General features: G+C 42.6%; 1 protein-coding gene across 4 annotated transcripts in view; it reads right to left on the bottom strand.

Moving 5' to 3' along the window:
* The window catches only part of DNAAF3 (dynein axonemal assembly factor 3), a 66491-nt gene extending 51995 nt beyond the window's left edge, over positions 1-14496 (bottom strand). For 2 of the 4 annotated variants that reach the window (XM_078781613.1, XM_078781615.1), the window contains exons 1-2: positions 14436-14496; positions 729-951 (exon numbers count right to left, since the gene is read on the bottom strand). Coding sequence is in view for 3 of the 4 variants with exons in the window: in XM_078781615.1 (XP_078637741.1) it covers positions 729-761 (33 nt within the window). In the remaining variant the exon portion in view is untranslated. Of the gene's footprint in view, positions 1-728; positions 952-1892; positions 2083-14435 lie in introns of those variants that run through there. The other 2 variants (XM_078781616.1, XM_068122210.2) reach the window with 2 other exon arrangements.
* Positions 14497-16330: the final 1834 nt, after the last annotated feature.

Genomic DNA, 16330 nt, shown 5'->3' with positions numbered 1-16330 from the left:
GGGGGGGCGGGGGGGGAGAGGTATAAAACACAAGGAGACTTCTCAATATTCTTCTCAGATGGCGATCAGCAGCAAGACCCTGAGGTCATGTGACTTGTCCCCGCCATGAAGCGCCATGTCGCATCAGCCCGCCACCCCTCGGCCTTCAAAAGGGGAATTCTGTTATTTTTGATTACGTAATAAATAGATGATATGGTGTTTTATCCGACAGGATTTCAAAGAAAATAAAGAAAATAAATTTTCAACCTCTAAAAATCGTGCGAATAAATTCTGCTTTTTTGTTCGTATCGTTTTATCACCTGTACAAATGAGCCGCGAACACTAATGAGGTGTGAACGGCGGACAAAAATGAACACGAATGCCTCGTCCGCTTAGTTTCCCGTCATGCCACGCGCTCCCTTTTGCCCGCTCCTCTCCCTAAATTGGCTAATAACCCTCAACCTAGAGTCCCTGTATATAGAGTTGTGTCAACTCAAATTTGGACGCCATTTTGTGTCTAAGTGTGTCGGATTAGATATACATGTACATTCGCGATATGGGGTGATATATTGTAAACCTGCTAAAAAAAAATTACTACACATATTTAGTCTTATTATTACATACAGGTGATATTTGTTTTGTCAAAAACTCAGCTATTGCCATGAAAAAGAGCTGTGTGATGATATTAAAAGTGGTATGGCAATGCATATTACAAGCCATGATTTTGTAATAAATAAAACAATTCTTACATTGAGATTCATTTGAGGAGTCAATACGTTCATGAGTGGAGTAGGTGTGGTCGGACAAGTTTGGTAGATGTAGTCTCTCAGTTCTGGACGGTCCACGCTTCTTGGGGGAGTTGCGCAGCTTCACGGGTTTCCGGTAGCTAAATATTGTTGGAACTGCAGAGCACTTCAACCTCTTTTTGTCATCAGCTCGCCCCCTCTCAAACTGATTCACATCGAAATGTTCCTGCAATCATACAATGAGTGTCCTTGATGTATTTATTTATTGAAATTTTTATTCTAACACAACACAGTTTAATTTTAATGAGCTGTCATGTACTAGTACTTCCACAACAGAAAATCACATGGACAATCTTCCGGAAGATGGCCAGACAAATCGCGAGCTCTATCGACCACATGTATATTGATATCAAACAGGGATAACAGCTTTTGAAAGTTGAGCCAGTTTTAAATGTGGGTACACAAATACACCTGTTTTACTGCATTAATCACCTAGAAATATTGTATGTTTTGGGAACGATAGCTGTCACCAGGTTAAATATATAGGGATTGTCCAATGTGCAAAATCTTCCATCACTACAATTTGGCCATAAATCCCGGGCTGGGAAATATTTGAGCAAATATGCCACAAGACGCATGAGCACTGTACAAAGCAAACAATAACTCGTCAAATTTTGGACGTATGGATGGCTGCACAACCCGCAAAAAAATTGAGCAGGTCCCCCCCTAAAATTGCTTTTATGATTGCCGATGAGGCTAAAGATTTTAAACCAAAAAAATAACTTGCCTCGGAATACGTTTTGAATGGACGGACAGACAACTGAAAACAAAACGGACCATGGGTTTCCCACCCCTATAAAATCAAAATTAATTCCCTCTGAAAAAGTACAGTGACATTGCCCGCAGACTACCCAACCGCAGACCAGGCAATGTCACTGTACCGGGACATTTCATCAATCAATGACAATATGCGGTCCGCTAGGACTACCCGAAAAAAATTGAGCAGGGTTCTTCCCACGGAAATGCATTTTTGGTCAGCTCCTTGAAGATTATAAACAAACACAAATCACTTCCCTTTAAAAGGGTTTTCAACGGACAGACAACCAAAAAAAAACCGAGCAGATAGAATTGCTTTTGAACATCGATCATCAAGCGGCGTGGGCCTACCTGGCAGAGTCTCGAGGAGTCGATCGCTTTCCAGCTCTTTCGTCTGACTTTCGCTTCCCAAATTTGTCTTCTGACTTTATCACTTGGAAATCTATACATCTTATATTTCCCAGATTGGTTTGAACAACCAAAAGCAGAACAACCAGTCATTTTGTTTGGCAATAAACAACACTCCCGTACCAAGCTGACGTTCACGCACGGTGAAGTTAGACACAAAAAGGCGCCACGAAATCACGTGACCAGAAATCTCGGGTCAGCGCATGGCGCAACTCTCTTTATACAGGGACTCTACCTCAACCCAAAGGCGTAGTTTGACTTCTCCATTTTGGGGGGCAAGGGCTTAATATTAATAAGGGGTAGCTAGGTCTGACTTCCAAAATTACCATTTGTTAGTGTGGTTACAGTGTACGTGAAATCACAAATACAGTTTACGCTCATTATTGTTACTCAAGTTTAAATAAGGGAAGTTATTATCTTAATTGTATAAAACTACTGAAAAAAAATGAAGGTGGGGGCATTGCCTCCCCTGCCCACCCCCAAACTCCGTTTTGGGGCTAGCCTCAACCACCAGTGCATCATCTGAAGTTGTAACTTTTTGAAAATTAAATAAGTGATTAATCGAAAAAAAATAAAAAATTATTAATCAATAAATAATAAATCGATTAATTGATTAATCAATACATCAAAATATCCTTTATTGCCACATTACTTGGTCACTGTCGTGTCTGAATATCAGCTTCCTCATGAAAAAGGTGCCCGAGATATTTCCCAGATGAGAAAGAAAATAAATAAGTCAATTAATACCAAAAATATATAAATAATAATCGTATAAATCATTAAATTATTAACTAGATGGTATTCATAGGATACTTACCCTGCGCAGTCAACTTGGTGTGAGCCAACTCTTCTATTTTTGAACGTTTCTTTTTTTTTGATCCAACATGGCTGCCAGACCACGTGAGCCATGACATCATAAATTTATATTCTCTAAATAATTGTTGCATAGATCATGCTCAATAAATTTCAAACTGATCAGACTAAGCGTTGTCCCTGTCGAATTATGACGTCATAATTATGGCACCAATGACGTCATCGTTAACAACACCTATTCCCCGTATGGAGTTATTTATAACTAGGGCATGCCCGTACTATATATAAGCTAGGACGTGCCCGTACGTGGGTGCCCGTTCCTTGCCAAAAAAAAACAAAAAAAAAACATGAATGGTTTGGTCCATTCGCAACGACCACAGAACCCCCCCCCTCTATTTACATGCAATGGTTTGGTCCAAAGCGAACGGTTTGGTCCATTCGATGTGATTCGATGATTCGATGTGAATGGTTTGGTCCATTCGCAACGACCACAGAACCCCCCCCTCTATTTACATGAATGGTTTGGTCCATTCGCAAAGCCAAAGCGAACGACCACAGAACCCCCCCCCCCCCCCCTCTATTTACATGAATGGTTTGGTCCATTCGCAAAGCCAAAGCGAACGACCACAGAACCCCCCCCCCCCCCCCTCTATTTACATGAATGGTTTGGTCCATTCGCAACGGCAAAGCGAACGGCGAACGGCTAAATCGCCATAGCTCGGTAAGTACTTGTCCGATTAATTTCAAACCTTGAAAAGGCACATCCTCGGGTCCCCAGCAATATACCTGGCAAGTTTCAAGTATATCGGACCGGTAGTTGTCGAGAAACAGCGGTCACAGACAAACAGACAAACGTACAAACGTACAAACGTACAGACAGAGATTACTGGAATTATAGATAGATGAGCCACGTTTCAATTTTTTAAATTCTGACACGGCACACACTTCACTTAATGCATACACAAATGTTATATTTTCGTCAAAAATCATCGGAATTTCGCCAAATCTGTTTTGGTCCTGTGTTAATATACCTCAGCGATTGACAAATCTGAAATCAGAATTTTATTTGAGGTCAAAATGACCCCGTGAGGTCGTTCCGTACTTTGCCTGCTCGTCATGTGGTGTGATAATTAATTCCATGCCCGCTCTAGAAGACTCTTCTTCTTCACGCAAAAACAACTTCTAGTTTCCAGACCGTACATCCAATCATCTTGAAATTTTGCACACACATTACACTTCATTACCTCTACTATAATGTATAGTTTTACGTCGATCAATGAAGCGGTTCAAGAGTTACAATTTTTTAAAAATATTTTCGTTTAATTATTTATATCTGCCAAACCACGTGACCTATCGAAAATTCCATGAGGTCATTTTAGTAGATTGATATGCTGAATACATCTGTGAAGTTTCCCCTCTAGAGGATCAAAAATGAGGGAGGAGCTTGGTTTTTAAAGTTTATGCTTTAAAACGTCATAACTCCGAAACCATGTGACACATCACGTCCTGCTCGGCGACTTTTTTGTTCGTCATGGGTATGCGATTCTGCCTGCAAAGTTCGGCCTCAATCTGTTCAGTCGTTTAGGAGAAAATTGGATTTTAGTGTTTTTTAAAGCTTTTCACTCAAAACAATATGGCGTCTAAACCACGTGACCTACGACATCATTATAATTTTATTTCTGCATCAATTTATATCGAGAAGATGCTCAAGAAATTTCATCCTGATCGGATAAAGTTTTTTACTTGTCGAATTATGACGTCATAACGGCGGGACCTATGACGTCATCATTCACATATGTTATTCCGCATGGAGTTCTTTGCAATGAGACCTGTCTCTATTTATGTGGTGGTTTTTGAGATATAGAGGCGCAAAGTTTTTTTTTTCCAAGATGGCGCCAATAGCACGTGACCTGTGACATCATCATATTCACTAAAATATTCTACAGGAGGAGGCCCTCCTATGGTGAAAATTTCATGTCAATCGGACCAAGGATTGCCGAGAAAATGAATTTTTAAAATGCAGACACACGTACGTACACACGTATGTAAGCACACGTACGTAAGTACGTACCCGAATGCTTAACCCTGCCTTTAGCTTCGCGAGCGCAGGGTAAAAATTATTAATCAACTGGCTAAAAGAACACCGAAACCACCACAGTTTCATCCGAAGCTGTAACGTAAAAAAATTAATAAATCATTATCATTAATCATATAATTAAATAATTAATTGATTAATATTAGTAAATCAAAAATACCCTTCAAGGCCAAATCACTTGGTCACTGTCATGTCCAAATATCAGCCTCTTAACTCAAAAGGTGCCTGAGATATTGCCCAGATGAGAAAGGAAATAAATAAGTGATTAATCGATAATTAAGTTATTCATGAATTAATCGATTAATCTAAAAACAAAAAATACCGTTTTTGCCAAAGCACTTCCTCACTATTGTGCGGAAATTTTAGCTTTCTATCTCAAAGGATGGCTGAGATATCGCCCGGACAAACAAACAAACAAGCAGACGTCATGCGGAGCACGATGCTTGCAAAATACGCCCCCCCTCCCCAAGAAAAAAAATTCCATTGATACAGCAAATTGTCCATGTCATCAAGATTAAAATTGACAATCTTGATCAAAGCTCGGATCAATAGGAAGAAAATGGACGATTTTTCAGATGAAAATGATTTTGGAAGGTTGACCTTGAGTTGCCTTTGACCTTTTGACCTAAAGATAGTATGTTTCCCAATTTAGTGACTCGATATGCAAATGCTGTTCAATTTTCAAGTCAATAGGTTGAGAATTGATGGCTTTTTAGATGAAAATTGATAATTTTTAAAATTTGACCTTAAGTTGACCTTTGACCATTTGACCTCAAAAATAGTTCATTTCCCAATTTAGTGACTTAATATACAAATGCTATTCAATTTTCAAGTCAAACGGATTTAAAATGGCGATTTTAGAAATTTGACCTCCAGATGACCTTTGACCTCAAAATCAATAGGCTTCTCAATTGGGACGCCTTATACAACTTGGTGAAGTTTCGTGACGATTGGTTTAGAATTGTGACCTATAGGCCGTTCACAAACAGACAAACAGACAGACAAACAGACAGAACCACAAACGGAACCGACCAATATACTTGAAAAATCTTCGATTTTGCAAGTAACAAGAAACAGGAGTGAAAACTGAGTACTCTCTTTCAGCACACGTCATCGCTGGGCCCACTTCGGTGCCCTGCAATGATGTCATGCAGCTCCTGGGGGTGGAATAGAAAGGAAAAGTGTACAGAATGTTTTGAGAAATATGAAAACTCCAACCCATTTTAGGACATGTGCAGCGGTGCAGAACCCCAAAAGCTGCACAGAAAGTTTTCTGGGCTAGCCCCAAAACTGTGGAAGTAGCACTGTGTAAAACCAATGTACCTTTGATGATGATTATGATGCTGATAATGGTGTTTGCTAGGGATGGAGAGATCAGTGTCATTCGGGTGGAAAGGCAAAAATCACAATTGTGTTGAAATATTAATGAAATTGCGAATGTTCCCACATGCGGTAAATGGTGAAACTGCTAATGCCGAACTCACGAATGAGTTTACAGTTTCCACATGCGGTAAATGGTGAAACTGCTAATGCCGAACTCACGAATGAGTTTACAGTTTCCACATGCGGTAAATGGTGAAACTGATAATGCCGAACTCACGAATGAGTTTACAGTTTCCACATGCGGTAAATGGTGAAACTGCTAATGCCGAACTCACGAATGAGTTTACAGTTTCCACATGCGGTAAATGGTAAAACTGCTAATGCCGAACTCACGAATGAGTTTACAGTTTCCACATGCGGTAAATGGTGAAACTGCTAATGCCGAACTCACGAATGAGTTTACAGTTTCCACATGCGGTAAATGGTGAAACTGGTAATGCCGAACTCACAAATGACTTTACAGTTTCCACATGCGGTAAATGGTGAAACTGCTAATGCCGAACTCACGAATGAGTTTACAGTTTCCACATGCGGTAAATGGTGAAACTGGTAATGCCAAACTCACAAATGACTTTACAGTTTCCACATGCGGTAAATGGTGAAACTGCTAATGCCGAACTCACGAATGAGTTTACAGTTTCCACATGTGGTAAATGGTGAAACTGATAATGCCGAACTCACGAATGAGTTTACAGTTTCCACATGTGATAAATGGTGAAACTGCTAATGCCGAACTCACGAATGAGTTTACAGTTTCCACATGCGGTAAATGGTGAAACTGCTAATGCCGAACTCACGAATGAGTTTACAGTTTCCACATGCGGTAAATGGTGAAACTGCTAATGCCGAACCCGCCAATGAGTTTACAGTTTCCACATGCGGTAAATGGTGAAACTGCTAATGCCGAACTCACGAATGAGTTTACAGTTTCCACATGCGGTAAATGGTGAAACTGCTAATGCCGAACTCACGAATGAGTTTACAGTTTCCACATGCGGTAAATGGTGAAACTGATAATGCCGAACTCACGAATGAGTTTACAGTTTCCACATGCGGTAAATGGTGAAACTGGTAATGCCGAACTCACGAATGACTTTACAGTTTCCACATGCGGTAAATGGTGAAACTGGTAATGCCGAACTCACGAATGACTTTACAGTTTCCACATGCGGTAAATGGTGAAACTGCTAATGCCGAACTCACGAATGAGTTTACAGTTTCCACATGCGGTAAATGGTGAAACTGCTAAGGCCGAACTCACGAATGAGTTTACAGTTTCCACATGCGGTAAATGGTGAAACTGCTAATGCCGAACTCACGAATGAGTTTACAGTTTCCACATGCGGTAAATGGTGAAACTGGTAATGCCGAACTCACGAATGAGTTTACAGTTTCCACATGCGGTAAATGGTGAAACTGGTAATGCCGAACTCACGAATGACTTTACAGTTTCCACGTGCGGTAAATAATGAAACTGCTAATGCCGAACTCATGAATGAGTTTACAGTTTCCACATGCGGTAAATGGTGAAACTGCTAATGCCGAACTCACGAATGAGTTTACAGTTTCCACATGCGGTAAATGGTGAAACTGGTAATGCCGAACTCACGAATGACTTTACAGTTTCCACATGCGGTAAATGGTGAAACTGCTAATGCCGAACTCACGAATGAGTTTACAGTTTCCACATGCGGTAAATGGTGAAACTGCTAATGCCGAACTCACGAATGAGTTTACAGTTTCCACATGCGGTAAATGGTGAAACTGCTAATGCCGAACTCACGAATTAGTTTAGTTTCCACATGTGGTAAATGGTGAAACTGATAATGCCAAACTCACGAATGAGTTTACAGTTTCCACATGTGATAAATGGTGAAACTGCTCATGCCGAACCCACGAATGAGTTTACAGTTTCCACATGTGATAAATGGTGAAACTGCTAATGCCGAACTCACCAATGACTTTACAGTTTCCACATGCGGTAAATGGTGAAACTGCTAATGCCGAACTCACGAATGAGTTTACAGTTTCCACATGTGATAAAAGGTGAAACTGGTAATGCCAAACTCACGAATGAGTTTACAGTTTCCACATGCGGTAAATGGTGAAACTGCTAATGCCGAACTCACGAATGACTTTACAGTTTCCACATGCGGTAAATGGCGAAACTGGCCGAACACACCAATGCTTTTACATGGAGAGAGATTGAGAGAGATGGGGAGAGATGGGGAGAGATGGAGAGAGAGATGGAGAGAGAGATGGAGAGAGAGATGGAGAGAGAGATGGAGAGAGAGATGGAGAGAGAGATGGAGATGGAGAGGGAGAGGGAGAGGGAGAGAGAGATGGAGAGAGAGATGGAGAGAGAGATGGAGAGAGAGATGGAGAGAGAGATGGAGATGGAGAGGGAGAGGGAGAGGGAGAGGGAGAGAGAGAGAGAGAGAATTGAATTGAATTTGCAACACCATTTATTTCACAAAAAATACACCAGGTCAAGTTACATTTTTACAGGAGAGAAAAATAAAAATAAAAACAACAGTTCTTAATGTTAAAAAGAAAAGTACAAATTCGATTCATTTACAACACATAATGCTTCATTAATACACCATTTGCACTCAAAGAGTTTGACATGTTCATTCGCCACATAATAATCAAACTCTAACCTTATTCTTGCAGACACCAGCCCTTTAAACATAGGAACAACATCAAACCCATGCCCATTATCTATTTTAATTTTCCTTGATTTATATATTGAATATTTTGCTACAGCAACTAAGAAGTTTAGGAGAACACCAAAGTCCTTGCAGGAGGGTCTGAAAGATACACCAAAAATAAAAGAGTGTGAAGTAAAAGGAAAAGACAACTGCTCAAAAAGGTGTGTGAGAATCAAGAAAAGAAGTATTAGTCTTTCGCATTTCACATAGGCATGAAAGAGATCCTCCTTCTGGACACAGAAGGGGCATGCTACTGGCACTGAGCTGTCAAGGTGATGAACAAAGGTGTTCGTAGGGAGAGCCCAATGTGCTAGTCTCCACTGGATATCTGCGAGGAACCCGTAAATAGGTAGTTTGTACATATTAGGCTACAGTGGCATGGCAGGAGACCCTGGCCCTAACCTTTCTGACCACAAGGCCACTCGCGCCACTCTGGAGAAGGGTGATGCTTGGTTTTCTCGAAGGAGCTTGTGAATACCCGCCTTTTTTACCAAATGAAAAGGGGATACAAGTTCACCATTTGACTGGAGAGCTGGGAGCACCTTAATTTCAGGGAAAGACAGCCGAAAATCCTCGACATTGTTTATACCTTCCCAGCCAATATTTAACTCCTTAAACTTCCTCTTGACGATGCGTATAATTTGGCTGACAATACGCACGGATCTTAAACCAAGAATGGCCGCCACCCTGCCAGCAGACGTCCATTTTGTCCCAGATGTATCCCTCAGGTCACAAACTTTGCCAATTCCTCCTTGAGTAAATTTCCTAATCAAAGTCGGACTATGAGGAATGCATGGAAAAAAACCGTTATAGAAAATAGGCTCTTGGATAAACAACCGGCAATTATAAGCCTCAAGGCAACGATGAACCCCAAAACCTTTCCAAACTCTCAGCAAACCCTGATAAAAAATTGGGATTGAAACTAAGCTGACACGGTCAAGGTTCACCAGGAACAAGTGCCTATCATAACACAGGCCTCCCGCTTGTTGCAACAAGCAAAACGCAAATGAGCGCCAGGGCAGCTCTTCAGCATACAACAGACATTGCACAGACTGTAAGCGAAAAGCCATAAGCCGGGTGGACACATCCACAATTCCATGTCCACCCTCCTTCCGAGGATGGTACAGTATTTGCGGCCGAAGCCAGTGGTATCCATTCCAAAAGAAATTGACCAAGACCCGCTGGATGGCTGGTATCAACTCCTTGGGTGGCTGCAAGGCAATTAGTTTATGCCATAATCTTGCTGCTATCAAGTTATTTATAACAAGAGTGCGGCCTTTGTAAGAAAGAGATCGCAGCAGTCCTTCCCATCGTTTCAACCGGTGTGTAATTTGTTCAATCATTCCTTCCCAGTTCTTCATTTCTACTTCCTGGTTGCCGAGATAGACACCAAGATATTTGACCCCATCTGTTTTCCACTCTAAATTATGTGGGAGTGACGGTGGCAGTGTTAAAGAAAGGTTATCTGAACCGCACCATAAGGCTACACTCTTGCCCCAATTTACTTTGGCAGAAGAGGCCGCAGAGTAGTCTTTAAGGCAACGCTGCACCACAGCAACACTACTTGGGCCTTTAATCAGAACACATACATCATCAGCATAAGCTGTGACCACAAATCTTGAACTAAAAACGTCTCCCACATCCTGAGTTATTCGCTGCCTGATGGATGCTAAGAGTGGTTCAAGGGCAATTATATACAGAAGTCCAGAAAGGGGACAACCTTGACGGATACCCCGTCGGAAAGGAAAAGGGGGACATAAACTATTGTTTACTTTCATCATGCAGAAGGTGTTAGTGTATAACAGCTTAACATAGGAAATGAAAGTTTCGCCAAAACCCATCCGCTCCAGAACAGAAAACAAATATGTATGATCAACACGATCAAAAGCCTTTGTTTGGTCAAGAAACAACAACCCAAAACTGGCACGCAAGTACTTATTACAAGAAATAATATCCCTTATCAAAAAAATATTGTCATAAATTGACCTTCCTGGTACACAGTAGGTCTGGTCAGGGTGCACAATAGAGCTGATCACAGTTCCCAAACGGTTTGCTAAAGCCTTTGACAAAAGCTTGTAATCCGCACACAGCAATGAGACAGGCCGCCAGTTCTCGACTAGTTGAGTGTCCCCAGCCTTTGGCAACAGGCACATGACTGCTCTTCTGCAGGACAGGAGAAGCTCTCCAACATGAAGGCATTCATCAAATACCTCAAGCAGGTCAGGTCCCACAAGTTTCCAAAAAGTCTTATAGAACTCTCCAGGCAAACCATCAATCCCAGAGGCTTTACCATCCTTCAAGCTCCGCATAGCAGTTTCAAGTTCAGCAGCCGAAACTGACATGTTCAATGTGCGTTGCTGGTCCTCCTCAAGTCTTGGAAGCCCAGTAGTCAGCTCCTGCAAGATCTCATTACTTATGCTCTGGGGGAAGTACAAGTTTGTGTAAAAACCCTTCAAAACAGACTTAATCTCCTGTTGGGAGGTCACTATTGACCCATTAGCAGCACGTAGCCCGTGAATCTGTTGTGCTTTTTTGACAGAGTTCTCCAAACTAAAGAAGTCCTTATTTGGCATATCCAAAGTCAAGTAACTCATCCTCATATGCACCAAGGTACCCATTGCCCGCTGCCTCACCATTTCGGTCAGTAACGACCTTTTTGTCCATAGTAACTGATCATAACCCAAATCTTTCCCAGCCCCATTACGATTCTGTTCCAATTCTGCAATTTCGGCCTTTAATGAGTCAACTGAGAGACTTTGCATTTTAGTAGTAAACAGACTATACTGTTGACAAAACGTTTTAACTTGACACTTTGCAAGGTCCCACCATATGCGAAGGTTGGCATGCTCAAGCTTAGAGGACCGATTTTCCCCCACACTGTTTGGAAGGCATCTTCAAATTTCTTATCACTTAACAACCGAGTATTGAGTGACCAGTACGCGCTACCTCCTGATGTCAGCGGTAATTTAAAGGACATTGCCACTAAATTATGATCTGAAAACCCTGTTGGGAGTATTTGGGTAGTGGACACCACATTCAGCATTGGCTTATTGATATAGATCCTGTCCAGCCTTGCCCTTGATATGACGCCATCATGACATCTGCACCATGTGTAGGCCCGTGAAGTTGGATGCTGCAACCTCCACACATCCTCAAAACAATAGTTCTTGATGAGGCTCGCTAACACCTTTGCAGAAGCGCCGTGGGGTTCATGTCCATTCCTGTCAACTGAAGGATCAATTGTACAGTTAAAGTCCCCTGCGATACAGGTGAGAGCAGCTGGATCCAGCCCCTCTACAAAGTCCCGCAATGTGGAAAAGAATGTTCTTCTTTCTATAGGTTCACTTGGTGCATACACATTTACTCTAATAAGCTTTTGTGTATTGCAGTAGAACTCCACCGCTATCAAATGTGCCGTATGGACCTCCCTATAAATAACACTGAGTGGGAAGCCTGGGACTTAAGGCGATGGCAACACCCGCCTTGGGTGTGGAAACCCCACTCAGCCACCATTGCCCTTTAAAGAGTTTACACCATTCAGCTGCCAAATTGTTTGTGGCATGGGTCTCTTGCAATAGCATGACATCTGCTTTTACCCTCTCCATTGCCTGGATTGCTTGAATTTTTCGTAAGGGGGCACATCCCCCATTGATGTTCAGGGAGGCAATATGTATTTCTCGCGTTGTCATTCTAAAGTGGTAGCTCACCGTCCGCCTGCAATTCCTTATTCGCCTTTGTTACTGCTTTACGAAGACGTTGAAATTGAGGCTCCGAGAGCATGGGGTCATTTTTCTGTAAAAGAGGTTTCGAAACCTTAATGAAAGCTTGAACATCAGGGAAATGATCTCTAATTACAACATGACTTTGTCTAAACGTTTCGTTTAAGAAATCAATGACCTTCCCTTTTGTCACCTCTGCTTGCCTCACCTGCTCCTTCTGAGACTCACTCAGGGCAGCAAGACTGCATCCTTCCTCATCAGCCTCGACCCCACTCTCACCCAGTGGTGTGTCAGGCACTGGCACCTCATCTGTGTCATTGTCACCATGGTATTTTTGTTGCGTCTGCATGGCACCAACTACCAACCCATCGTTGTTGTCTGCCACCGACTTATCAATCTCTTTCTCATCATCTTCCGTTGAGATGAGGGTCCTTAACTGCTCGTCGCATGGTGCAGGGTGTCCACCATCACACACGGTGACACGCTCGGTAATGCTTCGATTCTCTTCATCCTGTGAAATGGGCAGATTCCCATCTCTACCTATTGCATTACCATTTTGCTCATGTCATCAGGTTGGTCTGTATTACCATCTGCCTGCACGAGAACCATTTTGTTTCCTTTTACTCCATTCTCATCGCTCGCAAGAGAGCGTTTCAAGTTTCTCCTCGACTCGGTCTCCATCAGCTTCACCTCCTCGAAGTCCCTTTGTTCTTGAGGTTGCAGCCTCTCCTCCACATATGGTTGCTCCACTACCGTATGGGCTTCTCCACCAGCACCACTGTCACCCGCACCCTCGTATTCCGGTGTTGACCTTTTTTCGACACCTGGCTCATCTACAGGGTCGTTCAAGTCATTTACAGGGGGAGGGGGGGCTGCCCCAGCTGCTGTGGCATAACTCTTCCTCACATCAGGACAATACTGCCGAGTGTGTCCGTATGCCCCACATGTATAGCAAATCAAGGTCTCAGTAGCTGCAAAGATCCGGTAATCATGATCTCCTATTTTAAAATTTATAGATATGTTCAGCTGTTTTGCCTCATATCATCCTTTAGTACGACGAAACAAAAACGTCTAAACGACTCTACATGCTTCAGCCTTCCGTTCCTGGTTCGCAGGGGGACCGTGATAATTCGTGAGACGACAGTCCCATGCTCCCCTAATTTTCGTAGGATTTCTTCATTCCTCAGAAAGGGCGGAACGTTACTTAAAATAACTTTAACCGCCGGCGTGTCCATGGACGATACCGGAACAAATTGGTCATTCCCGTTTTGCACCACGATGTCTGCAAAGCTAACTTGTGACACGAAAACCACCACTTTGTGGTTCATTCGAGACGCAGCACGGATGTTATTTACCCCGATCAAATCCCCGATTGCAAGTAGAACATCGTCCATTTGCACGTCTTCCGGCGGAACAAGGCACAGCCCGTGCTTACGCGATAACACCTCATCACTAACACGATCAGCAGCCCTTTGACTATTCCTATTAGCCATTTATCGGCAATAAACTAAACAAACTAAACAGTAACAATGCAATAAACTAACCAAACAAATAAAAATTAGTTAAATAAGTAAATAAATAAATAAATAATCGGCACGGTATAACCAGCCCACGTTATAAATTAATACAGGTGGCTAACCGTTACCGTGCTGTCTCTCTCTCCCTCTCTTGTCTCAAGAGCAGAAGGGAAACACGGAGAAAACTTCACAAACTCGTACAAAGGACACAAATGGAGTGAAAGGAGGATAGGAAAGACCACCAACACAGCACCGTACTCACAGCTCAACACCCACAGCCGCCATGATTACCACACCCACGCACGACTCACAACAGAGAGAGAGAGAGAGAGAACGAAAGGAAAAAAAGGAAATAGAGGTTTAAGATGAAGGAGCAAACACCGATCGGGCGACGCCCAAAAACGGCGAACCCTTACCAGCGATCACCCTGTGCTCTCCGGCTCTCTCTCCCGTCTCAACGTATATGGGAATCACCAGGAAGACTCCACGAACAGGTACAAGGACACAGAGGGGGGAAAACGGGAGGGGGGAGGGGGGGATGGAGCAACAACACAGAGCACTCACAGGCCTCCACAAGCAGACGCCATGACAGTACAACCAGCATACAAACGACAGAGAGAGAGAGAGAAAGAGAAAGAGAAAGAGAAAGAGAAAGAGAAAGAGAAAGAGAAAGAGAAAGAGAAAGAGAAAGAGAAAGAGAAAGAAAGAGAGAGAGAGAGAGAGAGAGAGAGAGAGAGAGAGAGAGAGAGAGAGAGAGAGAGAGAGACTTTTGACTTTTCTTCCCCTTTATTACAAGGAAAACAAGTTTTACATGGTGAAAGATGTTTGTACAGGCATCAAAAAGAAATAACCAGGCAGGAAAGGGGTAACAGAGAAGCAATACTTTAGATTTATAAATTGATTGTTAAAACACCACCAACCATACCACATAAGGATTGTTTCACACACCACCGATTTTTAAATAAAGCAGGATCTTGAGTTTCAAACTCAAAAAGAACACGCGATGTAACCAATGCTTTAAAAACAGTTAAAACGTCATCAGCTAAAACGTCAGTGTTCTGCAGTTTTCGTTTCCTCGATAAATAAATGGCAAGTTTTGCCTCAGAACACAGAAAGTTTGCTAAAAGACATTCATTTTTACATTGATACAAAACATTAAAACCAAATATGAAAACACAATGTGTAAAAGTCAAACCGAGCCCCCGGATCACACGTGACAGGATTTTAAAAAACGAGGCCAACCTTGAACATTCAATGAAAATGTGAAAAATGGTCTCTGGGGTGTCGCAAAAGGGGCACAATTCCGAGTTTTCAGGACATATACGGTGGGACAGGATGTTGCAAGGCAGGATATGGTGCGCTAACCGCCATTGTAGATCACCCGAGCGCTTGACAGTAGGTTCTTTGTACATCACCTGCCAGTTTATTGTTGTGAAACGGTTAGCTTGGAGCAGCGCTCGCCAATGAGCTTGTGGCTCTGCAGGTTTGCCAGGAAAAAGAGTGAGAACACATAGATTGTACACTGAGGATTTCTCCATCTGGTTAAAGAGCCTAAAACTTTGAAATAAAATTAAAAGATTTGGGAAAGGACATTGGGATCGATGGAGGGCATCTTCTATGTCTGGGTCCCATTTTAACCCGGTTTGCTTAAAGGTCCGTAAAATCACAGAGAAAATTCTGCCAATGACTCTGATGGACCTCACACTGGTGGCCACGGCAATGTCAGCAGCTGGCTTCCATCTATGTACAAGGGGGTTCCTGAGGTGTTTTACTCTGGTAACGCCGACATCAATAAACTTTTGCATGAAAGATCTGTCAGTACAGACCCCATCAAAAAAAGAATTTAAAAATATTGGTTCATTTAAAAACATCTGAAGGGAGTAAGCACTGGTGTCGCGGCGAAAAGAAACAGCCTGCCACGCTTCCAGCATGCTTCGGTAGAACAACGGGACCGATGTCATATCCACGCGCTTCGCGTCGAGAAGAAAAAGCTCGTCACCATAGCCAAGTTTCCCAGCTTGCCTAAGCAAACAATGGGCAAAGGCTTTCCATGGGACGTCGGAGTATAGAAGCCTTCGTACTGAAAGGAGGCGAAAAGCCATCACTTTGCTCGTCACATCTATTAGCCCCTGTCCACCTTCTG

This window comes from Myxine glutinosa, chromosome 7 (genome assembly GCF_964187855.1).
Source record: "Myxine glutinosa chromosome 7, kmMyxGlut1.1, whole genome shotgun sequence".
In the NCBI taxonomy this organism is placed as follows: Eukaryota; Metazoa; Chordata; class Myxini; order Myxiniformes; family Myxinidae; genus Myxine; species Myxine glutinosa.
This window is presented reverse-complemented; position numbering and strand designations above follow the sequence as displayed.